General features: G+C 40.5%; 1 protein-coding gene across 6 annotated transcripts in view; it reads right to left on the bottom strand.

Annotated features, from left to right (window-relative positions):
* myo16 (myosin XVI) overlaps positions 1-25476 on the bottom strand; it is a 109957-nt gene that overhangs the window by 66501 nt on the left and 17980 nt on the right. For 3 of the 6 annotated variants that reach the window (XR_013502680.1, XM_078262085.1, XM_078262086.1), the window contains exons 1-4: positions 21891-22330; positions 17134-17403; positions 5924-5994; positions 4347-4490 (exon numbers count right to left, since the gene is read on the bottom strand). Coding sequence is in view for 5 of the 6 variants with exons in the window: in XM_078262085.1 (XP_078118211.1) it covers positions 4347-4490; positions 5924-5994; positions 17134-17403; positions 21891-21918 (513 nt within the window). In the remaining variant the exon portion in view is untranslated. Of the gene's footprint in view, positions 1-4346; positions 4491-5923; positions 5995-17133; positions 17404-21890; positions 22331-25476 lie in introns of those variants that run through there. The other 3 variants (XM_078262087.1, XM_078262089.1, XM_078262090.1) reach the window with 1 other exon arrangement.

Below are 25476 nucleotides of genomic sequence, written 5' to 3'. Positions count from 1 at the left end.
CTGTAAAAATGCTGTACTTGCCCTCCTGAGCCTTGTTGTACACAATTTGACAACAATAACAAAAAGGGTCACTACAGAAATAATTTATCTGAAGTTCCTTTTGGTGGCATACAAAGTCCAAGTCCAAGACCAGCAGACACAGATTAATGTGAAGGAAGCATGATGTGCGAGCCATTCAACCAGAGACATTAATCACGTGTCTGAGCTCAAATGATAAGTGCTGACAGATATAAACAAGTCTGCGCTGGCATGCAGCCACGCAGGCTGCGAGGGGTTGACAAGTTGACTTCTGACCCCGACGCGCTCCTCGCCACAATATGATGAATCCATCTTGGACGTCCTGGAGTTATCGGTTATACGCTGCCTGTGGTTCATAATGGCAGTTGTAATATGCAGTGACTGCCACATAATCAATAACAACTAGCAGATATGTGCTGAAAGCTTTCCGTGGGGCAGTGCAGGTGGCAGTGACACTATCACAGCCCAATAAAAATCATCCAAAGCAAAGAGTTCCCATTTTGTATTTCTTTAAATCTATACTGTTTTTTTAGAGATAGATTTAACTCTCCCATCTAAAATTGAATGTGTATGAAGGTTCAAAATAAGTAGTAGTACTACTTTTCCTAAAAAATGTAATCCAGTGTCATGGAACATCAGACTTCATTATCAAGGAGCTGTGACAAAGAAATGTACCAAATAAGAATTAGAAGAAACAACTGAGCAATGGCCTTATCATTCTCAACTGATTGCACACATCTGCTTATCTGTAATACACCATGCAGCAGTGTTGTAAACAAAAGTCTGTGGGAAAAACAACAATCATCTCACTTTTTCTAAATCACCATAAAGCACTTCTTGTTGTTCTTTCGCAATGACCATAACGCAGCTACTAATGCAAGGATAAGACAACATACTATATTGCAACTTAATCACACTAAAGCTGAGGGCTTTGATCAAAATCAACAAACAGTTTTCTCTTTTTTTACTAGAAATTATGAAAATATTTAAACATCTTCTATTCATTTTCTTTTACTTTGAAGGTTTGGGTGTCACGATTGTAAGTGTCTGTTGTAGTGTTTCCTGTTTTATTTTGTAGTATCTGTTTTCTCCCTAGTTATGCCTCGTATTACTTCCTGTCTTTTGTTTTGTTTTTGTAATTGTCTGCCCTGCCCTGATGTGTTACACCTGTTCCTAGCCCTTGTGTCACCTGTCTCTCGTTTCCTCGTTACCTCTTGGATTTAGTCTCTGCGTTTCCTTGGTGTCTTGTCGGATCATTGTGCCGTTTCTGTTCTGTGCTGTCTTGGACTGTGGTGTCGTGTTTTGTCGTGCCTGTTTGTGTCGTGCTCCTGTGGTCTTTCTTCTGGCCTGCTTGCTTTTTGGTATTACTTTTTGTTGTAGTTTTGGTAATAAATTCTGTATTCTGCGTTTGGGTCCAAGCCTCGCTATTTTCCCCCGTGACATTGGGACTTCAATTAAAGCAGTTATACATGCCATTATAGACCATAGGAATGTGCAACAACTGCTTGATGAACCACTGTCATGTCTAGAGGAGAGAGGGCTACATTTTCAACAGAAAATTCAACTGGTGTGAAGTGGAGTTCAGTGCAGCCTGGGGCTTGCAGCTTGCTTTTAATCGTTTGACTTCAAAGGACTCAAAGTTCAGAAATTTTAAATTCATCATTTACAAGCATGGAAAGTGTTTCACATCTACAACTGTAACCCCACTGGGTTTGAACTGCAAGATGAGAAATAACATTTTGGAACGGAACCTATCTCCCAGGGATGGAATTATTGCATTGCTACATCTTCCCTGGCGTAAGTTTAGCGTCTGAAAGCGAGAGAACTATGATATGACAGAGAAGAAAAGGAGAAAAGATCAATTTTTTATTAAAAAAAAAACAAACAAAAAAACAGTTGAAGTGCATTGGTGCTAAACATTTTCAGACAGCAGACTCATTTTTATGTTCTTCAAGAGTCCATATTTCCAACAATGTGTACTATATCTCAAGGAGAAACTGAAGCAGAATTAAGGCAAGTCTAACCACTGACCACATCTTTTCATAGTTTCATAAGAAATGAAATTAGGAAGACATAATTAAGCCACTCTGTGGCTATGAATAGAAGGCCAGCAAAGATGTAACACATGGAAATCAAGAGCCTCTGTTGAGGCATCCTGATGCATGTGTGTGTATGAGCCAAGACTAACTACACTGGACTAAGTTGAAATTTATATGAAAAGGTAAAGCGGTTGATCTAGTTGTTTGATAATTAGACTGTTTTCACAATTAAACATCACACTAACACCGTACTATTTTTGTGGAATCATTCATGAAGACTAAAAATAAATACCTGACATGTTTACATTTGATAAGAGACAACGCACTGTACTTCTGAACTGCCAGTTAATCACGCTAGGGTCTCAATGACCAACATTAACCAGAGCTGGAGCTGGGAATAGCTTTAGGGTAGTATTTGGAGATGGGTTTGGAATGAGACAGTTTAGAAATGGCTTACTGCTCTCCTGCTGTTTGGAGGCAGGCGATAAGAGAATTAGCATCACTGCCAATCCGGACACAAAGCGACAATGTACCCAGGCTTCTCATCAACCCCCTCTCCCCCCCTTTCCCCACAAGACAAGCTTGGTAACATCTCTGTCAGCGAAAACCTCTCTGCTTTTCAATGAAGGAACTAGAGACAGCAAATCAAGGACAGAGAAGCAGAGGACGAGGGGAGGGGAAATACAGGAAGAGATGGAGGAGTAGGACACAATAGATTAGTATTTATTAACAGCACTATTCCTTCCTGTGCCAATCAAAGATAAAACTGCCAGTCAAGCTCCTGTGGCGAGACCACTGTTCCACTACTCATTAAAATGCCCATTATATTTGAAGGGAAGATCTCTTACTTACAGCTCTGATAAGGCTGCAGCTAGAGAACACAGCAGAATGGCTGGGCACTGTAAGGGTCTGTGGTGGAGGAGATGGGTGTCAAAATGAATGGATACAAGAGAAGGAAATTGCATCTCTATTGGAAATATGGCTTGACTGAAGCTATTTTCACCCCTCGACAGGAAGAGCATTGGTCTTTTCTGCTGATTGTACCAGGAAAAGAAACTCAAAGTGCTTATCCTAACTTAAAGAAAAAAAAAAAACAGTTCATGCAAATGTGCATTATGTTGGAAATTAATACATTTCAAGTCTCCTATCTTACTTGGCTAGTCTCCTCACAACCACAAACTGTCAAAATCACATGTGCATGCACAAGGGCACACGCATGCAGTTTGTGTAAGTATATGCAGTCAAATAAATAAGCACTTACTATCAAGACACTCAAGCTGTGAGAGCTGAAGACATATGTTGGTGTTGATAGAGTAAGCTGGAAAATGTTTAAACTTTTCAAAGTGTTGAATCTGTTTTTTTTTTTATTTCTTGGAAATTGTCTTCTTCTCTCTTTATTTACTCCCTGCTCTCTTCCAAAATGAATTTGACGTGTCTATATCACACCCTGCTCAATAAACTAGGCAGCGAGTGGGAATCTTTGCTTCCAGGGAAATTAAACGCACGCAAATGTGCAAACACTCAACATACACATGAACTAACAGTCATGCAGTCGATACAGGCTGACAGATCCACTCTGCACACCCCTTGCCTGGCAGCTCTTCAAACATATCCATTCCTCTCAGGAACATCTCTTTCCTGCCCCGCAGACAGACAGTCAGCAATCACTCAGGACCCAATCAGCAGAACCAGGCTGTACTGGATTCTATGGAGCTCCAGACTGCAGTTAACCCTCCCTGGGTCTAATCAACACCAGCAGAACAGACCCAGCTGGCTGAGTGAATGGGCTAGCTGTGCATGCCCTCCCCCTGCAGCTGGCCCTGCTCTGGTTATGGACCTAATCAGTACAACCACAGCTCTTGTCAAGACAGACCCAACAAGAGCTGGAAACATCCTCCACAGAGTGGGCTCTCTCTTTGATATCATGCTAATGCCCATATTCTAAATATTCTAATTTTCTGTGATTCTGCCGGGTCTGGGAGAGAATATAAATTGGTGTTTCAGACCCTCAGTAATCCAAAACCCCTCATCAATAAAGGGACGCTTCACTTGGACAAAACAATTCTGGATGACTAATGCGTATACAGCCACTGGTTCAAAGCTGATTCAAAACATGGAGCTAGTATAGAATGGGTCCCAAAACACTAATCTAATTTGTAGCTTAGAATTGCAAGGATCAACAAGAAAATCACTAAATTACAAAATGTGTGCCCATGCATATGTGTGTGAGAATTTGGGTCATTCCCCTCAATATACCGCATGTTCATGTTTGCTCAGTGTGTTTCTTACCAGCAGCAGCAGCAGCACCACGTCTGCATGGTCACACACACACGCTACATGCAGAGCTGTCCAAAGGTCTTCGTCCTGCAGGTTGACATTCAGGCCTCGTTCAATCAGAAGTTCTGCTGCAAACAGATTGTCATGGCGAGCACACTGCAGAATGCAAACACAGGAGATTTCCTTTTTATTGGTTTTCAGAAATGTACATTTCCTGAAACACTGCTTACTATAAACAGTACACATGAGTGGTTCAGTGTATAATAATTATATGTGGAAAATGTGGTAACAATTACATTATTGTATTGCCACAGGGGTAAAATGCTAAAGGATAAAAAGGCATGGAGAACGGTTACTGGGACTCCATCATATTAGAGGACAACACCCCTGAGTTTCTGCTGCAGCATTTTCTTAATAAATTGATATTTTCCAGTTTAATTTTCTGCAGTTTTGATCACCTGGAGAGAGAAAGATTCAGAATGTATAGCCAAATGTATAGGGGTAGTGTAGATACCAGTGTCTAGTTGGGAGTGTCGTTGGGCAGGTGGACCAGCTTCAACATTTTTGACAATGAAAACAAAAACCATACTGCACATGTGGATATACATGGACACATCTGCATGCATAGACAGTTGAAAAAGCAAAACTGTAATCGGGTATTGAAAACATGAGTACAGATTGTATAATCCCTTATTCAAAAGAACAAAAATGTTCGATGTGAGGAAACCAGGGGACAATAATTTTGTGTTGTGTGTAATACAAATAAATGTGTAATTTGATTGAAGATCCTTGATTTATCAGGTATTTAATTTACTATATCACAATATTTATTGATATCTTAATACAAACTACATTTACCAATACCAATACATTTAGATTTTATCATTACCAAATCTTAATAGGAGGTGGATAAAAGCGTCGCACAAATTGAAATTGAATGTTGCTGCACCATAATTTAGATTTTCGAGCATTAAGTACTAGGGGTGTGCAAAAAAAATCGATTCACATTCAAATCGCGATTCAAGCTCTACCGATTCAAAATCGATTCATAGAATTCCAAAAATCTATTCATATTTTTTAATAAAAAATAAATAAATAATATGTCTACTGCAATCACATGGGAAAAGTAACTACATTTACATACTGTGAATCGTTTTTGAATCGAAAATTGATTTTTAAACAAATCTTGAGTCTGAAAATCAATATTGAAATGAATCGTGACATTTTCTGAATCGTGCACCCCTATTAAGTACTCTCCTTAAGTACAATTTGTGGTAAAACTAATGTTGATGTGTTTCTACTTGTATTACATTTTCCACCTTTGCGTAGTATGTGTGTGTGACTGTCTGTCTGTACTTTTATTATGCATGCTGTGGGGACAAAAGCCATTCACACAAAACAATCATTTCATTTAAGGTCAAGATTGATTTTTGTTGGTTAAGGTTACAATTAGGCTTAGATTTAGGTAAGGTTTAGGAATGTATCAGTTATGGTTAAATTTGGGGTTAACTCCAGGGAATAAATGTAAGGCAGTAGAATGTCTCTTATAATTGTCAAAAACCTGCACGTGTCTTACAGGTGTACCTTACCAGGTGTAGCATGGATCCCCCAGAAGAAATGGGAGTGTTGGGGTCTGCTCCGTCTTTCAGGAGGCGCAACACTGCAAAACAACACACATCCATATGTTAACACCTGCTGTGTGTGAGGACAGGGTGCTTAGGGCATGTACTGAGGACACACACACACACACACACACACACACACACACACACACAATCAAAACCAATGTGTCCAGTGTCCTTTGACTGTCGTTGCCACGTCAACGTGGATCAGTGTTTAGGTTGCGTGTGTTTGGTAGCTCCTTGTTCACAGCTCCTTGAGCCACACAACCCACTCACACACTGACACAGATCTACTAAAAAACAAGTTCACGCAGTCAGCCATAAACAAATGAGCAGACAGTCGTAAGCCAAACAAGGTCGCAGGGATTTTACTATACCACTAATATATTATTCATTCAAAATGTACAAAGAATGACGTCTGTGTGTACTGGAGTGTGTGACAGATAAATAGAGCAGGATGGACAAACAAGAGAGGGCGAAGAGAGAGGGAGGTGGAGTGCTGTGGTTTGGACATTTGTGATTTCACTGACACTGATAGCACTAGATGGATAATGACTGAACTCTGGAAGACCTTCTGCCAGCAAAACAGCCACGACTGTCACGCAACCCCACCACACACACAAACACTAAATACACACACAAACACTGGAGTCTTTAAGCAACGCAAATGGCTCTGAGGACAGTAACCATGGTTATTCAGTGGTGAAAATTGCACCCTGTTGATGACCCCCATGAGTTCATTTCACTTACAAGGTCATCATGTTGAAAGACATGCTTAAATAACCTCATCAAACCCACTCAGCCAAACACGAATACAGCAAGCATGTTTCCAAAACAGTTGATGCTGGTTATTAATCCTGTGCTTATCTGAACATACTACCACTACTAATTCATTAGCATTCATTTGTATTAATTAATTAGTAGTAATAGATCATTTATTTGTTGTTAAATGTACTGTATATAGGGTATTTAAATAACTGGAGCACATTTTCAATAGTATGCAATGCAACAAAAATAATGACCTCAAAAGCATATATTTAAATGAACACACTCTTTGACAGTCTCAATAATTACTAAACATGTATTTCTCTATCTATGACTCGTTAACCTTTATTAACAAGCAGCTGTTACAGCTGTTTACCCTATTTACCAAACTCTGCTTCTGTCTGATCCTACAGATGTTTAGTAATTGCTGCTAGCATGAGCATAATACACCTAGATACACCTAGAACTAATGAAGTCTTATACAACACATCTGCAAATCAGTTTTGTTGAAACTGTCCTAGGAAGGTGTTGGTTAAACAGTATGATCACACTGCAATAAAACAATCAGGGCCAGAGCGCGCTTACGTCATTACATTGCGGGACTTGCCGACTACAATTCCCATTTAATAGTGTTTAACTGGGCCAAGTGTGAGTACACCCTAGGTGATCGAAAGATAATAAATCAATACATTTTTTATTTCAATTATTTGTTAATTAATAAACGTATATAGTTAACCCTTATGTTGTCCTCCGGGTCCCGGTAACCCAAAGGACAACACAAGGGTTAAATGTGAGGGCATGCTTTTCTCTTCTCATATTTCTTTTATATGAGAGTCAATGTAATGGGTTTGTCGACACAAAACAAGCAATTTTACAGCATCATCTTGCACTCTTGGAACCTGTGATGGAAGGGTTTCACTATTTTTCGACATTTTGTAAATTAAACAATTAATTCCTTAATAAAAAAATAAAAAACTATCAACATGAATCTATAATGTAAATAATTGTGAATTGCAACCCTACTAAGAAACAGCCAAATATTGAAAAGTATTTAATACGGGAAAGCAAGAAGCTGTAATGAGCAAATGTTTGGTATTTTTATATAATTACTGAATTACTATATTGAATGTATTAATTACTTAAACATTTATCAATTAGCAATACTGTCATCAGTTAATTATCTGTCTGTTGACTAATCAGTTAGTTGACTAATCATTTGACAAGCACATGCACACATACCAAACAGGCCAAACACATGCTATGCACAGACATCTCTCCACTCTTCTAATGGCCTTCAGTGCTTAATGGCCTTTAAATGGTTGTTGAGAAACAAACTGGCCAACCTTTCAGTCAATCAGCACAATTATCCCTCGTCTCCTCAACATACTGTAGGGGCTCAGGCTGTAAACCACCAATTAAGATTTATCTAGCACTAAAGTCGTCACCAGGGAATAGATAATGCTCTTGTTCCTTTCTATCATACAGTATATCACAGGGCCGCTCATTAGTGAATGTGGAGCAGCGATTTTTAAGCACATGATCACATGCTTCTTAACAAAAATATGTATACAATGATGACTATAACTATAATGTTAGTGTTAGTCTTTGATAGAAGAACCTACCTGAGTTTTATGGCACATTATTGAATGTGTCTAAAGAGAGGTCAAAGGTCAAGAACCACATACTGACCATCAGGCAGTTAGAGGAAAAAAAGCTAAGTGTTTGTCTGGAGATATGGCCATTGGGAATCAATAGTACTGTTGTATCATTGGCAGATTCATCAAAACCAACCGCTGTTTGTGTGTGAAGCACAAGTCTATTTGCCTTTTGCATTAGTAGAGAGGTTGCCAGCTATATTAGGTAAACATTTCAATCTTTCATTTAAGATTAGTGCAACTTAAATGGATTGGTTCAATCACATATTTTTTCATGTGTGTCTTAAAGTAATATTCAGTAGTCCATATGAACAGTAAAACAGGTTTTACTTGATGTAATAATTTCCTCTGGTCATACTGGCCATCAAGAGATCCCTTCCTAAGGTGGAAGAGATGGAAGACAAAATCCATCAAAAATACACTCCAAAATTCAACTGAAGCTAATATGTTAAATCTTTATGTCAGTTGGTGATTATACAATATGCTGACCTCAAGCTTTGGTCTTGTGTGTGTGTGTGTGTGTGTGTGTGTGTGTGTGTGTGTGTGTGTGTGTGTGTTACCCCTCTATCAGAATGCTGCTGACAGGGGAATGGAGTATGGGCGCAAAGCAAAGTCGGTTGTCATTTTGTGGAAAATTGCAAAACAGCTGTTCAAGACGTATGTGTAGTTTCTATGGCAACCAGCTAGGAACTGGTAGCAGAGTGGAAGCGAGAGAGCGAGGTGACGATGAGAGAGAGAAACCCAAATAATGTGTATTGATCGACATGCATCAGGAACTGCAGCTCAAACCATGTAAAACTAGAATTACTGCCTTGCGGATGTATGCCAACCGATTAAGTGGCAGTTTATATCCATGTCTGTGCAGACTCAAATAATATATATCGTGAAGACATTAAAGGAATTTAATAAACGATATTAAGTGTATTTTCTGGCCAAACGTGCCTATGATGCCTCACACACATCTTCAGCCCGGCATCACAGAAGATCTATACCATTACCACAGTTTCAAGATTAGTGTCACCAATTCAGTGTCCGAGCTAATGTGAAATATGTCAAAAATAGTGTAGGAATTCACCTCAAGGCGTTAATGAAATATTATATATATAATATAATTAGGGCTGTCAAAATAAAAAAATTAACGCAGATTAATCGATTCCACATTGACGTTTGCATACAGACGTTACAGGAAACACAAACACCGCTGCACGTGACGCTAGTTAACACAATACTCAACAGCAGCTAACGTTAGCCTACCGCTAGCTAGTAGCTGGATTAAACACGGTTAAAATGCTGACAGCTAACGCTAAACGGTGTAAAGTGTGACTGTGTTTTACTGTAGAGGATTCAACACCGGTATGTAACAATCTGCAGCTGCCGTCGGAGAAACTACACAGCCGGTGCATTCAATGAAACTGGTAAACTACAGCCTCGTGGTGCATTTGAAGTTATTGTAAATGTCCTTTTCCTATCTGTTTGTTGTTTTTGTCGTTCAACAGCAATTTACTAGTGAAATAAGTTATTGTTATACATTATTATTAAATCATTTAATTTTGACCATATGGCCTTAGCAATAAACAAGCCATTCTTTAATGCCACCAACTGTTGCTTAGTACCCTTTTTTTTTCTTTTCTTTTTTTACTTTCTTAAAAAGTATCGGTTCAGGCACCGTTAATTATGTATGCGATTAATTTCGATTAATTAATCACAGAATATGTAATTAATTAGATTACATTTTTTAATAGATTGACAGCCCTAAATATAATATAATATATTCATGAGAATGGGACAGACGTGAGGTCACAGTGACCTTGACCTCCAAAATCACTTAGTCCATGCAACATTTGTGCCAAATTTTAACAAAGAAATTTCCTCCAGGGGTTCCTGAGATATCATGTTCACAAGAATGGGACGGACAGAAATATAGAAGGTGATTGAGTAGTTTTCAGTACTTCTTTTTTTATTAGCACCATTTATATCATTCAGACATACAGAATAAGTTCCACAATGTATGACAGTTAGTGTCAAATGGTGTACAAAACAGAAAAACATAAATTACATAAAAACCCTCTCCCACCCCCCACCCTCTGCAGTCTCAAGGAAAACAAAACAAACAAACGGCGTTTTTCCACTACATGGTACCTGCTCGACTCAGCTCGGCTCGGCCGCGGTGCCCCGTCCTCCTTTTTCCATTGTAGATTTAGTACCACCTCATGCGTGAGGTGAGCGTGGCTGGTCGTCATAGCGACGCCACAGGAAACTGCCGCGACACACACACACAGAACGTCCAATGTGTGTTGTTTTTGATTCTCGGCATGTAGCTGTTGCCACAGCCAGAAGACAAATTTTGTTTCAAAAGAACCTGGAGGCAGCAAAAAAAACACAGCTGGCTAAACTATTTAAAAATGGTGGGTTTGTTCAGACACCCCCCGTCTGTTGCTAGCAATGATGGCACAGTGATTAGTGACGATTCTCTCCGACCAATCAGTAGTCTGCAGGTTTTCACGTCACCTTTTGGTATCGCCTCAGCTCGCTTGGAACCTCGACGGAGGTGATACTAAAAAAAGTACCTGTTGGCAGGTACCAGGGACTTTTTTTCAAACCAAAAAAGGCGAGTAGAGTCGAGCTGAGTCGAGTAGGTACCATGTAGTGGAAAAACGTCATTAAAACAGAAATCACACCTTGCCTATCACTCTCCTCTAGTTCTTGTGGGGCTGAGGTCATTAGGTCTGATATTTGTGCTGCTGTGCTTTCCCATAGGCTGATAGTTGATGTTTTGGCTTTGTTAATCCTTTCTGTAGAGAGCTCAAGCATAACTATGTCCAGAAAATACGCCAACCATTGTTTTATACAAGGCGAGTGAGGGAGCCAGCGCTGAACTATCATTTTCTTGGTTGCAGTTGAGGCGGCTAGCCAAACTTTCCTCTGTCTCTCAAGCAGGTGTAATTTAGAGTCGTCATTAAGTAACAAAACAATCGGGTCAGTAGGAATTGGACATCCTATCACATCAGATAATACTGCTACTGTTTTATGCCAGAACTCATGCACCTGTTCACACTCCAGACCATATGCAGAAAAGTTCCTGTTTGTTCAGGTTGACAGAAGGTACAATATGGAGTGGGAATGGCTTTAGAGACGTATCTCTTCTGAGGAAGGAAGGAAGGAAGGAAGGATGGATGGATGGATGGATGGATGGATGGATGGATGGATGGATGGATGGATGGATGGATGGATGGATGGATAGATACTTTATTTATCCAGAAGGAAATTAAGGTGTCCAATAGCTTATACACATCATACATACACATAGGCACACAGACATATGACATCCACGCACACATACATACTACAAAAATACAAAGGAAGATATCAATAGTGTGCCCTTACAGTAAAGTTAGATTGTAGCATGTTTAAAGGAGCGGTGTGGAAAAAATGCAGAAAGGTGCAATGGTGTCATAGTGCAAGAGAGTCAGTGCAAGTACATTGCCAGTGCATATTCTATATCTATTCAAGTACAACAGATTACACAATATATCAAAAGTAGAATAATCATTGACAATATGTGCTATGACATATGTTGAAGTGGATATACTGGTGATTTGGGTTCTTGGAACAGTGGAAAATGATGTCCCAAACTGCATCCCAATCAATTGTGTTTCCCTCAGGGCTCAGCTAGTTTTCAGTACTTCTGACAACTCACCTGCTAACCTCAAAATCTATGCTGTCATTCAGACTGATAGATATTTTGCCCTTAACCTGTCTTTGTGTTTGTGTAACACCTGAGTACAGCTCTTCAGGATCTCTTGCCTACACATTAAATTACAGTACACTTGACAGTTAAAAAAACATTAGCACTTCTCCTCTCTTGGGAAAAGGAGCATTAAGATATACTTTCCTCCTATGCTAAGAAATAATAAACAAACCCCCACATGTAAGTGATAACAAAATGATTCGTTGTCGAACTTGTTGAAGTAGAAATGATGCTGAATGAGCATGCTCTGTAGATACAATACAAGATTACATGTACTTTTCAGCCTCTTTTTGATTATCTGGCTCAAATGAATGAATTTAGTAAAATCCCTGTAATGTATCCTCCATAGTATGCTACTTAGAGCAGTATTGCCAATTTTCTTCATCTAACGACCAGACATATTCTCCCCATGTACAGCAGCATTCCTTGGCAGCCCCATATGAGATTATGTTCAAATCCATCACCCTTATAAATACTCTTGTCTCTTTGGTCCTTATCACACAGTCATAGTCTCAAGAGGCACCATCTCACTTCACTGCCCCATGTTTCTGAAATGAGCTTTGACATTTTCCCATGTTTTCGATCCTGATGAAAAAAGGCACTTGTACAGTTTTCCAATAATGCCTAACTCTAAATGTAGATTATCAGACGATGAGTTCTGTAAGATGGAACAGGCGTGTCCTGCCCACTTGTGGAGAAATGATATGATTTTATACATTTTCAGTCCCTGCAACATTGCCATACATTTACAGCAAACACACCAAGGTGTGAACAAACATTTGCCAAAGTATTTCAAGGACTAGTCTGCAAAACCCTTTCAGAAAGCGTTGTGTAAACAGCCTTTATGATCAATAAAACCATTTGTACTCATGATACATTATATTGTGGTACTGTAGCTGTTGTGTTCCTTTCAGGCTATCAATCATTGTGTAACCTGGTGGATATCTCATTGCTGGAATTGCTCTTTCTCCAGCATACAGACTAGGAAAATGCCATTGCTTGTTTGTGTAGACACAGTAGAGGGAAACACTGTGAATGTGTTTTAATCCATTTTCTGTGCTGACAATATCTGGGAAATAAGTGTCTTGACACACTTCTCTTCCCTCTGGGTTTTAATTGAAATACGCAAACATAAAAGGAACATATCTAAATTGTTTTTTTAACTTCAAACTAAGCAGTGTAGACCTCTGTGAGAAAATGAGTTATGTTATTTTCCATGCTCTCTTACATATTTTGCTCCCTCTCATATAAAAAGGTACACTGTGATGAGTCATCAAGTGAACCAATGGTTTAATATTAGAAGCTCAGACAAACACCACTGCCAGTGAAAAGTTTCAATATGCTGCCTGATGATGCAGTTGGCATTAAAGGGATCCCTGCTGTATCAGACTGAGTGTTAAGGTTTTAAATTGGATTCCAGTAAAATATATCATGACATTTTTCTCTACCATCTCTGTGGGCCTAGGCCCCGTTCTGTCAAAAACCAGGAAAGACGTTTGACGTGCCTTTAATCCCACCATGCTCTATTGCAGAGAAATCTCAAATTCCTCTAACATCCATATTCACCGATTTCTCCATCTTTCCTCCTCCCTGTCTGCTTTGTATTTTGTCATCTGGGGAAATTTTACACATATGTATCTGAAGTCGCTGGCGGTGTTTGTGATTGTTGGATCGATGTGTGGTGCTTATGGCAAGCTGACTGATAAATAAAAGACTAGCTAAATGTCTGGAGTATCCCATCACAGTGCAAATATCACAGCCACTCTGGATGGAACATTGATTTTCAACTTCAGCTGTGGTGCCATCCAGCACACCCATTACAATTACAAGAGAACATGTCTAGAGAATATAACCTCCTTTGAAAGACACACAACATATCATCTATCTATGACCATTTAAAATTGCTTCAATACTGTGGACTAAGGAGAACTATGAGCACTAGTGCCACCTTGTCGTAGAAGTCATTTGATTTACTCTTTTTGTTAAGAATCTTTGCTGCACTGATATGGAGGTGGGGACCGCATCAACAAAAAAATGGCTGAACATTGTGGAACACTATGGTGCGCATGATGTTCTTATTTGAGCAATGTTATGATTCAGTTTTATGAATTGTGTCTAAAAGCAGTGCTCCAAAACACCACACAAAACTAAAAGCTATTTCCTATAAATTATTACCTCTGCTTGCTTCACTTCCTCACTACGGAGAACCGAGTGGAGTCTGTGAGTCCCTGTGCTGTGCCCGCAGGATGGCTCTATACACACTGATCAATAATGGTAGGTCTGACGGATGCTCAAGAGTCGAATCGCAATTGTGGCTTAAAGAAACCCACAAACCACATATGCACATGCACACACATACATGACTACACAGAAATAAACCATTATAACACTGAAACCAAACAAGTACAGCAGTGTCTGACGATTTAACAGATGTTATACATCTAAAATGTAATAAATGCATTAGAGGTAGCTAGGATGCAAATCCAAGCTGGTCATATGGCATACTAGATGAGGGTTAAATGCGATTGACACATGCTGTTGGTGTTTAACCTGTACAGTTGTTACAAGATGGGGTTTTAAACCATACAAGTGGCATCACAAGTACTTTCCAGAGATAATGTGATGTCACAGTCCCCTTTAGACTCTAGACTAGCGTTATATAAATAATTTACATCAACTCTGAACATTTCTCACAGTGTTTTTTTTTTTTGGCAGGAATCATCATCTCAGTTAGAACCACAGACACCAAAATGTCATATTTAATATCATTATTCTGTTAAAAGGGGAAGACGGAAGAAATAAAAATAGATTGTCAGTTTCATGGCTACAAGGCAACAGCTGCTGCAGTTCCACGTGCCTTGCTTTGATGAAGTTAAAACATTGGTTTGGGAAAAGCAATTTCACCAAATGCCAAAACGCAAGTGAGCCAGATGTTTGCATGTGACAGATAGAAATGCAGAATGGGGAGGAGATATAGTATGCCCCTATAAGCTGTGTGTTCCTGGTAGCTTTTTTACCTTAACCCGACAATATCCTCCCTAACCTTTTTTCGGTTTCAGTTTTTCTTTTCGGCTGCTTTTCAATTTCTTTGGCTTTCCAATTTTTCATCCCCCCCCCATGTTTTAACCTTTCCTTTGTTCTCCATCCTGCTTCTCTTTATCTCATTCCCTTCATCTTGTTCCCTGTACAAAACAACTGATAAGAAAATAAATCCTTGTGTGACTGTGTGTGTGTGTGTGATATCTCTGACTATCTGGCTGGCTTGTCAGCAGACTGAATTTCTATGAATCTAAAGTCATCTCACTAATGATGATTTTATGATCATCATTAGTGATTTTAAAAATATTGCAATATTCTGCAATATATTGCAATTTATTTCCTTTTTGCCAACTTCAAATTATTTCCCCAAAAGGAAAACTTTGTCAACATCTGTTTTATCTAAAGAGATACATTTCTGTTTGTTGATCTCACTTTAATTTTATGCACAAGCATTTTTGTCATCTGACAAAAACGTACCTTTGTCACGGCAGCTGATTGTTTAGATCAATAAAAAAGATACTTGGTGTCCGTGTAGCGATACAGCATTGCCACGAAAAATATCGCGATACTATGCTGTATCGATTTTATCCCCCACCCCTACAATACAGACAGAAGAACAAAACAGGCCAACACAGGGTAACATGAATGGATCATAAAGCTTTCAAGCAGTCAGTCCCTTGACTCAAGGAGTCTGTTAGAAGTGAGTCTGTCACTCTTGCAGGTACTGCTGTCAGAAGGCCTTGCCATAGCAATGCAAACGTTTAGCCTGGTACCAGTTCAGTGCAATGGCCCCTGTCTGGGATAGGCATGAGGCAGAGGGGTAGCAGATCTGATTAATGCCAAGCCAAGGGACCTTGGTTTCAGTCTGGCTGTTGCAATGGCACACCAGCTGCTCCCAAAGACCCCAGCTGAACCTTATTGGCAGCCAGAGAGCAGTGATTAACACAGTGACCTGCAAAGACTGCTGGTAGGACTGACACAGATACACCCGGACAGCTGGGTAAACGACTGGCAAATGACTGGCATATCCAAAAAGAAAGACAGTGAGGTCGGACAAAAAAAATCAATGTGCTTTAGAGTATAGTGTGAGAACCTCTTGAATCGTACGTGTTCATTGACTGATTTCACAAAAACAGAGTACAGTCTGTCTTTACCGGGAGAAAAGCAAGCTGCAGTCCTGCTTAGAGCCGAAGCCCAAGGAGAGATATGATTTACGGTGTACCTGAGAAAAGCTCTCATTGTCCTTTTGCCAAGTGGATAAATGCTCCAGTGCAATCATTATATTCAATGTCATATGCATTTATAGAAAACAAAAATCATTCAAGTACAAACTACACCCTGAATAAGCAAGCTCCCATTTGTGTGAAACACAATGGCTGAATGGTTGAAACAATGCCCAGTATTCATTGTCCCTTGGCTAATATTTTATCGTGCTAATATTTGTTTTGATGCATTACTTTGTGTTTGTGTTTCAAACAAAACCATACACCAGCCACATCCAGCAACCAACCAAAAGACTGTGTCATAAGTTCTCGTTACTTTTGGAATTTGTTTATCTTTAAAGAGTATTTTAAAAAGACGTGTCACTGCCACTGAACAGTGCAAGTGACAAAACAAACGTGAGTGCTTTCTTTTACCTAGAGTCCAACAAAAAGCCAATCTACGGAATGACTGTTTTGCTCTAAAGCGATGACATTATCATCTGTGTTAAGGTTTTTTATCTCCTTGAGAGCAGTTTGTATCAGGATAAAGCTTCACTCTGTTCTCCTCAGTCGAGTGGTTTGTGTCACCTGGATGTCATAAGAACTGTTTTGGCCATGTGTGTGTGTGTGTGTGTGTGTGTGTCTCTCTAGTATCCAGGTCTCACCCTCAAATGTTTACTGTGTACACATCCACACACACACACACTACAACCTTTTCACTCAACCACTAACAGACATACACCCTCATGCGTGCACCTGCATACACACCTTCTTTGTCGTCATGGCGAATGATGGCATCCTGTATTATATCGGCGAGGCTGAAGCGGACACGGTGCTTCTTGTGGTGGGTGGGCGGCGCTCGAACCTTGATTCCACCTTGCTGGCGCTGAAGACTCTTTTCCCTCTCGTAGTACGCCCTTATTTGGTCACAGCGCATCCTCCTGACCAGCCGCTGGCGCTGGCCAATGGGGAGAGACTCCAGCAGACACTGGTCTATCTCCATGTTCTGACGAAAGACATTACATAGCTGGAAACAACCTAGTGAGAAAAAGAGAAAGAGCAAGACAACGCTAATGATATTTAGTGTCAGAAAACTAAATGCAAAAGTTATTTATGCGTGCATTATTTGTTTTCACTCAAGATCTGGTGGCGAGCGGTCCATCCAAAGAGTAAGGATGACAATCTGGTGAATCAGTGAAAACATAGTACATAGTATTTACTCTTACTTACTGAGCAAATAAGTATCAAAGTGATGAAACATGCTGTCAGTTTCATCTCCAGGCAGAACTGTGTTTGTGTGCATGCATGTATGCTTTGCATGTCTGTGTCTGCAGTTGTGTGTGGGCCGCTATTTAGCATATTTACTGTAAAGGATATTTGCTGTTTCTGTTGAGCCGTGGGGTGAGTTGAGAGAAGCATCACAGCATTTTGTGTGTGGTCTGTCCTGTCCCACTGATTCTCCTGACTCTGCTTAATCTCTCTTCTTCTCAGTGGAACTTAGCCAAACAGATCTCATCCCAGGCAGCTGCTAAACCTATTATGGGCTGCTTGGATGATTAGGGGGTACAGTGTTTGTGCAGTAGGTGGGCTCAGAATGAGATTCACTGAGTGTGCTTAGGTAATTCACTGAATGTGCTCAAAATATAAAAAAAGACACACATACAAAAAAAAGAAGATTTACATAAATGTATGTAAAGGTGAAGATATGTGCAACAATCTGGCCTTGGTCATTTTACAAATTTAGTTTACAGCCACTCCAGAAGACAAGTAAAAAATAAAGAGGTGGATGTCTTTGCAGAAATAGTGTACTTTTCTTTCTGACTCACCCACTCATCCCTCTTTGGCCCATGCTGTCTCTATATCTCATTCCTTCTTTTATCAAACTCAACTTCGTTGCTCTGGTTCTTTTGGGCCCATTTTCTTTTAAGTATCCCCCCCCCCCCCACCCCTTGGAGCATCTTTGTTTCTCAATTGATCTCCAGTGGTTCTTGTGTCTCTATTTCAACTCTCTCTTTCTCTGTTGGGTTGTGGGAGCAGACATCACTCTGTTTGTCAAGTGCAAAGTGATGTTAGTGGGACACCTTTGAAGTACTTCATGCTGTCCCCATGTTTCCCACAAAACTGCCTGTCTCTTTCTCACTACTACCATCGGTCTTCATCTCTTTGCAAATCCACAGGGTGGCATGTGCCGTTGGAGGGCTGTTGCTACTTTACTTTGTGTCTACTTTATACAGCAAACTGTCGTTTCTCCTCTGTAGGGGCTGAAGTGTGTTTGGACTAGATTTTTTATCAGGTAGAGACAAAGCCATCCAAGCAGACAAATGGAGCTGCTGCATCTCTCACATCTACACATTTATTCAGACACCTGCCCCCTCCACCCCGGTGTGCCACACATACACACATCCTGCACAATACAGTATACCAGTGCCATCTGCTCTGGTTAGACATGTAAAAAAGGTTCTTTTGTGTTCAGGTTCAAGACAAGGGGGGGGGGTGTCATTATTATACCGTTCATGCCAGGTGTCTGCTTCAACTATATTTTATATTAGGAACTTGGCTGCACATTGAGCAGACACAAACATACAAACACAAAAAAAACATTCAACCTACTGCCTTTTCCAATATCATGCCACTCCATCGCTACACAGTCCAGCTTTCATAGTCCCATGTTATTGCCTCCTTTTTTCTTCTACTCTCACATATATCTCCCTCTCACCTTTTCTTCTACTCAGTCCATTTTGATATGTGACTTGCAGTAGTAGTTGTGGTGCATACAGTCTGTGTCCATAGTAGACACAAGAGTGGGTGCACTGATACAAGTTGCCTTGATCTGTTGTATGCTGACATATAACTTACTGCAGGGCTAAAAATACAGAGCATCAAGAGCAGAACTCACCTCTCCTGGAGCATTAGACTATATGTATGTACACACATATGCACATCCCAGACAACTAGCTTAGGCCAGTGTGTCAGTCTAATGGCCAGAGAGCTCAGGTGAGTGGAAAAGGGTAAAACGTAAAGTGCTAAGGCTGCAACTAAAGATTATTTTCATTATCAATTAATCAGACAATTGTTTTCTTGATTAATCAATTCATCAGTCAGTCCATAAAAGAAAGAAAATCATGAAAAATTCTCATCAAAAGTTCATAAAGCCTAACATCGTCATATCGCTCATTTTATCTGGCTAACAGTCTTAACCCAAAATATTCTGTTTACTTTTACATAAGACAAAGAAATGAAGTTGATGAGAATGAGAATCTGGAACCTGCTTGTAAAATTACTTACACGATTAACTGATTATCAAAATAGTTGGCAATTGTATTTATAGTTTTCTATAATTGAGTAATCAACTACTTATTTCACATCTAGACAAAACCCTCATTGAAGCGAAAAAGTGGCAATGGCAGGGCACAGGGATGAGAAATTGTCACATATTGCTTCATTCCTTTGACTAAAGAGAGAGAGAGAGAGATTTGGCACACCAAGAACAATCACGGAGGCTACAGATTTGATTGTTTTCGTTCTTCTTTTCAACACTTAGGTAGTAGTTTGAGCGACAGTAAGTAGCAGAGATCATAAAACACACTAGCCATTTTACCACACAAAATGTGGATATGGTGAACTGCCTGTCTCCATCACTGCCTTGACTTTGTGACTGTCATATCTTCCTTGGTTAGGCCATATCCTTCACACTCTCTGTCAACCTCATATATCATCTACTATACAGGCATTCAAGGCTACAGTCACATCAACCCGTAAACTCAGCGCACATGACAGACGTCACATAACATGGCATATTGATACTGACGTGACTCACTCACACGACATTAAGGTATACTCAGTAGTAGATGGATATCCATTAGATAAAAAAGAAATCATCAAGACAGCGGAACACCGACGTAAAACAATATTTTGTTAGTAAATGAACATAAAGTGATACAAATGCACTTGTCTAAATGTATGCTCAGTGTGCTAAAAGGTTCACTTTAACTGCACAACAGTTCACACGTGGCACTAAATGTTGTGATATGTTGTGACTACAAAATCGGTCCCTCATGACTTGCCATAACATGCTGTGTGTTGCTGCATGTACATGTAATGTGGCTGAATGTGTTGTAAATAATATACAATCATTGGTTGGTGTATCAGAACATTCGCAGGAGAATATCTTTGTCTTCCGTTTTTAGATGAAAACATCATATATGGCCAGCACTGACAGCAAAGATCAATAAGAATTTGCCCTCAGTCAATAAATACTTGAATTTCTATTTCTCAAATGAAAACCGTATGTGAATTTGCATCAACATGGCTGATAAAAACACACGTCATTCCTACTTAATCTCAACATTTGCAAAAACTATGACATAATGTGTGCTCCGAAACACTGGCGTTTGCTACTGTGTGATGAATAGCTCAAAACAGACACATGAAATGTGAATGAGAGAGGGAAAGGACAGAGGAGCTGGGCCTAATGAGAAACAGTGCTGAATGAATCTGAGAGTGATGGAATAAGTGGACGGACAGAAAGAGAGAGAGGGATAGAAAGCAGTTGCTTTTTTCTGCTGCCATCCCATCCCCAGGCTATCAGTTAGTGATTGAATGTGGAACATCTCATTCAGGCTCCAGCTAATAACACTGACTGCACTGCAGGAGCTTGTAAATTAGAAAATAGAGCACAACATGTGCACAAACACACACACACACACACATGCTGCAAACCCCATAAATGTGCAAGATATACAGTAGATAGACGTACTGTATGTAGTGGGTAGTGATTTGGGGTTAGACAGGTAGTGTTCTCAGAGTCAAGGACAGACTTTAGGCAGCATGCATCACCTCTATGATAAAATTCACTGTTTTAACTTTTATTCTCTCTTTCCTTCCTACCTTGCTATCACCTCTCAAATATCAGTATCACTCTCCCCCATTCCTCCCCGAGTCTGCTTATCATTCCTCGCACCACTTGGCCACATTCTTCATATGTCACTCATTGCATCCTCACATCCTTTCCATTTCCCAATCCTGCCATTCCCTCCACTATCTGCAATGCTCCTCCAAATCACCCTCAGTTTCTCTCCATCTGTCCTTCTCTCTGAAATGACTTTTTCTCTCCATCAGTCTGTCACTGTGTTATAAATATGCAAGACGCTCATGGGATCTGCATCTTTGTGGCTCTATTTCATCTTTCTTTCCCTCTGCCAGTACCTGCTGCAGTCACCGGTCAACTTCACACATCTGCAGCAACTCTCTGCAGCAAGCTCGCACACCCACTTACTGCGCGCGCACACACACACACACACACACACACACACACACACACACACACTTGAAGTTTAGATTGTGCTGCTGTGTTGGCAGCTGGTGACCAGAATTCTTAAGCATGTAAACTCAGACAGTATTTGACACCCTGCATATATAGTAAGTGCTGACACAACAGGCACACACCCATGGCTGGGGCACGGACAAGTGCATTTGCAAACACACACACTTGCATGCACATTAAGAGCTGGTGAATGGCTACTTACAGCATTTGATGAAATGGTAGTGAGACATTTTCTGACTAAAGTCAGACGATCCGCTAATCAGGTAAAGAGGCTTGCAGGCAGGCAGAAAGGTATGCAGGGAGTCAGTAATTCAAAAAGGCAGGCAGACAGTAGCCAGCTACAGGTTCCAGCAAAAACTAACTAATGCAGAGCTCATAACCCGGCAGGATGCATTATTAATCTGGCTCCCTGCATGCTATCCAAACTCAGTTCCATTGTCTGCATTATTCACCAGCAGCAACAGCAGCAGCTCCGGTTGCAGCCCATGCACCATCTACATGCGCACAGACCCAGACTCACAGACACACACACACTCACTCACTCACTCACACACACAGACATTCACTCCTTCGATCAAGCCGTCGGCAAGGGGAGCTGCGGCTGTTTCTAGCTCTCCTCGCCTAAAGCCGGATAACCGCTGCAAAACGTCTTCCCATCCATGACAGGCGCACGTGGTCCGCTCGCGTCACTGACTGCCGGCTCAGCCCACCTCCTGCTCAACACACCCCCAATGACGCAATGCTCTTCACCTCCTTACACTCCACCACCACCCCCCCCCCCCCCACCACCTCCACCACCACACAAAGATGGCAAGAGACAGGGAAAGAGAGGGAGTGTTAGATTGGATAGAAGTACAGCTAAGGAGAGAGAGAGAGAGAGAGAGAGAGAGAGAGAGAGAGAGAGAGAAGCTGCTGCAGTGCGGCTTTTGGTGCGGTGACATGTTAAGTGCTCATCAACGGTCTTAAACTGGCCACAAACTAACTACTGATAAGTACAGTTTACTAGAATGGTAGGGCTTGAGACCAGTACATTAACACACACTCTATCATGCGTTTGTATGTGCTTGCAGTGTCACTAGGGCAAACCCTCTCTGACTTTGTGCTTTAAGGCTGATTTGCATATATGAATACCAATCCTTTGAATTAAAAAGAGGATTTGCACAAGTAGGGTGAGAAGGTGAGGACGAACGAGGGAGAAAGAAAGACGGGTGAGAATCGGGGAAGAACAGCAGACTAGAGACAGAGAAAAAAAGATAAAGCGAGATAGCAAGAAAAACTAGTTTTTATGAGCGTAAAACAGTTTAATGAGGTGGGCAGTGTGTGACTAAAGTAGGATTGTGACATACATTTTAAAAATCTGTGCCACGGTGCTCACACATATGCAGGTTATGTAGCATACCGCATTTTCCAGAGTCCTGATTTTCTGTTATCTCTCATTGCTGTCAAACGTGGGACATGGGAAATGGGATAAAAGGGCATGAGAAGCAGGTGAGGTTTGTGATTAGGAGAGGAGCAGCAGAACAAGCTTAAAAGGGAACGAGAGAAAGGCAGAGACTGGGAGATGGATGGATGTGTGTGTGTGTGTGTGTGTGTGTGTGTGTGTGTGTGTGTGTGTGTGTGTGTGCGTGTGTGTGTGTCAAACTGAATGCTCGAGTAATTTCTGTCACAGGAAATCGGGTCACAGAAGCAACTCGCGGCATCTTCAGCAAAACACTGCCGAAACAACTACTCCAACATCTACCTGAGTAAAATTAGATGCCAGGTGTGTGTGTGTGTGTGTGTGTGTGTGTGTGTGTGTGTGTGTGTGTGTGTGTGTGTGTGTGTGTGCGCGCGTGTGCAGCGATAGACATGTAACATGCTTTATCAGAAGAGCGGTGACTTGCTGGTGCATTGGGAACAGTACAAGGTCTCACACAAGGTCTCAATGTGAGACAATCTCGAAACGGGGGAAACAGCCAATATTTCTTGGGTACCAGTCAAGGTTATAATCGTTAAAGAAAACGAACGAAATAACGAAGACTAGGTGGGAAAAAAGATTGTCGTTAACTGAAATAAAAATAAAAACGAGGTATTACAAAAAAAACATAACTAACTAAAACTGTAATGTCCGTTTGCAAAACTAACTAAAATAAAATAATCAAGTAAATGTCCTTAGTTTTCGTCTTTGTCAATGTCTTTCATATAGCAAATAACGTTATATATTTCAGAGTTGACATTTCCGACCATAGACCTGTTTTATATAGTCAATGCCATAGACATATATAGTTTCTGACTGGGAACCCAGAAATTCCGACATTCCATGTCAAAATGAACACAACATAGTCCATGCCCCTCGCCTGGCATCATGGCGGTACCGAAAGTCAGAAGAAAGCGGCAGAGTCCTATTTGATTATGACTGTGTCAGATAAAGCAAGTGCCTTGCAGTGGAAGGTGGTCAAATATGTGGACAATTTATGAAAGGGAAAAATCCCACAAATTTGAAAGTACATTTGAGAAGCGTGCACAAGGAGGCTAAAGGAGAACGCTAAGCCCCCTTTCCCCGAAACAGAAGCTAACCCCGGTACAGGGCATGGATGTATTGGTACAGGGCCAGGCAGCATGACGGAGACAACTGTAGGACAGAGAACACTACAGGAGGGCTTTCACCAGCAACCCGATAGCTGCCGGTTAGTAAATACGCAGGAACACTACAAGCGGGAGGAAGCGTGGGTTAATATGTGGATTGATACTGGGATGTCTACACAACTGTGTGAGTCAATTGACTTCAAAAAGTTCGCCACTTTACTCGAACCAAAGTTCAAAACACCTGTTCATGTATGTCTTCTTTAGTCTATTGGCTAGTTAGGTTTTTTCCTGGCACACGTCACTTATACATTTTCCACTTACTGCGGCGTCTTGTGTAGACTGTTTACATATGTGTGCTCATCATATGTACATTTTATGTAACTTACGGGTGTTATTGTTGAATACAATGTGAATAGCCTACATGTTTCTAAAATTGTTTGATGTTTTTGTTGAAGTATTATTACACAATACTTTTTATGACCTTTTTGAATCTTGCCCCTGACCAATAACCCATATTACAAAAAAAGACTAAAACTAATAAAAACTAAAACTAAGCATTTTCAAAAAATAAAAACTAAACTAGCAAACCCGCTTGCAAAAACTAAAATGAGTTTGAAAACAAAAAGTCAAAACGAAATAAAAATAAAAACTAATGAAAAATGCTAAACTAAAATAACCTTGGTTCTGGTGTAGCCAGAGATAACAGATAACAGATAACCAGGCCAAGACTTCCTCTTCCATGCACTGGTCATTGTTTACAGTCCAATTAGCAATCCTATTAACAACCTGATTGTTTTACAAGTTTACCTTAAGTTAAGATATCTGCATATGAATGCATATACATTCTTTTAAAGTTAATAAAAAGCTAAATCGTTGTCAGACAATAGCCCATGGGTTACGAGATTGTATTTCGACCAATTTGTTCCGCATCTTTTGCCGTCTACACGGACTGTTTACCTGCATGCAACCAAAGCCCGCTCAAACGTAATTTGTTAAAAAAATATTGGCTTAGTGGTTAGCACTGCTGCCTCACAGCAAGTACTGGCACTGCTGAGTATTGGGTTTGCATGTTCTCCCAACGTTGGCCTAGGTTTCGTCTAGGTGCTCCAGTTTCCTTTCACCATAAAGACATGAATGTTAGGTAAATCCTGCCATTGCCTTTTACGAAGGTACTGGGATTACAACTGGAGTTGGTCCCCGGATCCTGGCTGCCCACTGATCCT

The sequence above is a fragment of the Sander vitreus genome, chromosome 11, assembly GCF_031162955.1.
Source record: "Sander vitreus isolate 19-12246 chromosome 11, sanVit1, whole genome shotgun sequence".
In the NCBI taxonomy this organism is placed as follows: Eukaryota; Metazoa; Chordata; class Actinopteri; order Perciformes; family Percidae; genus Sander; species Sander vitreus.
Note: the sequence above shows the minus strand (reverse complement) of the source record. Positions and strands in the feature narration are given on the sequence as shown.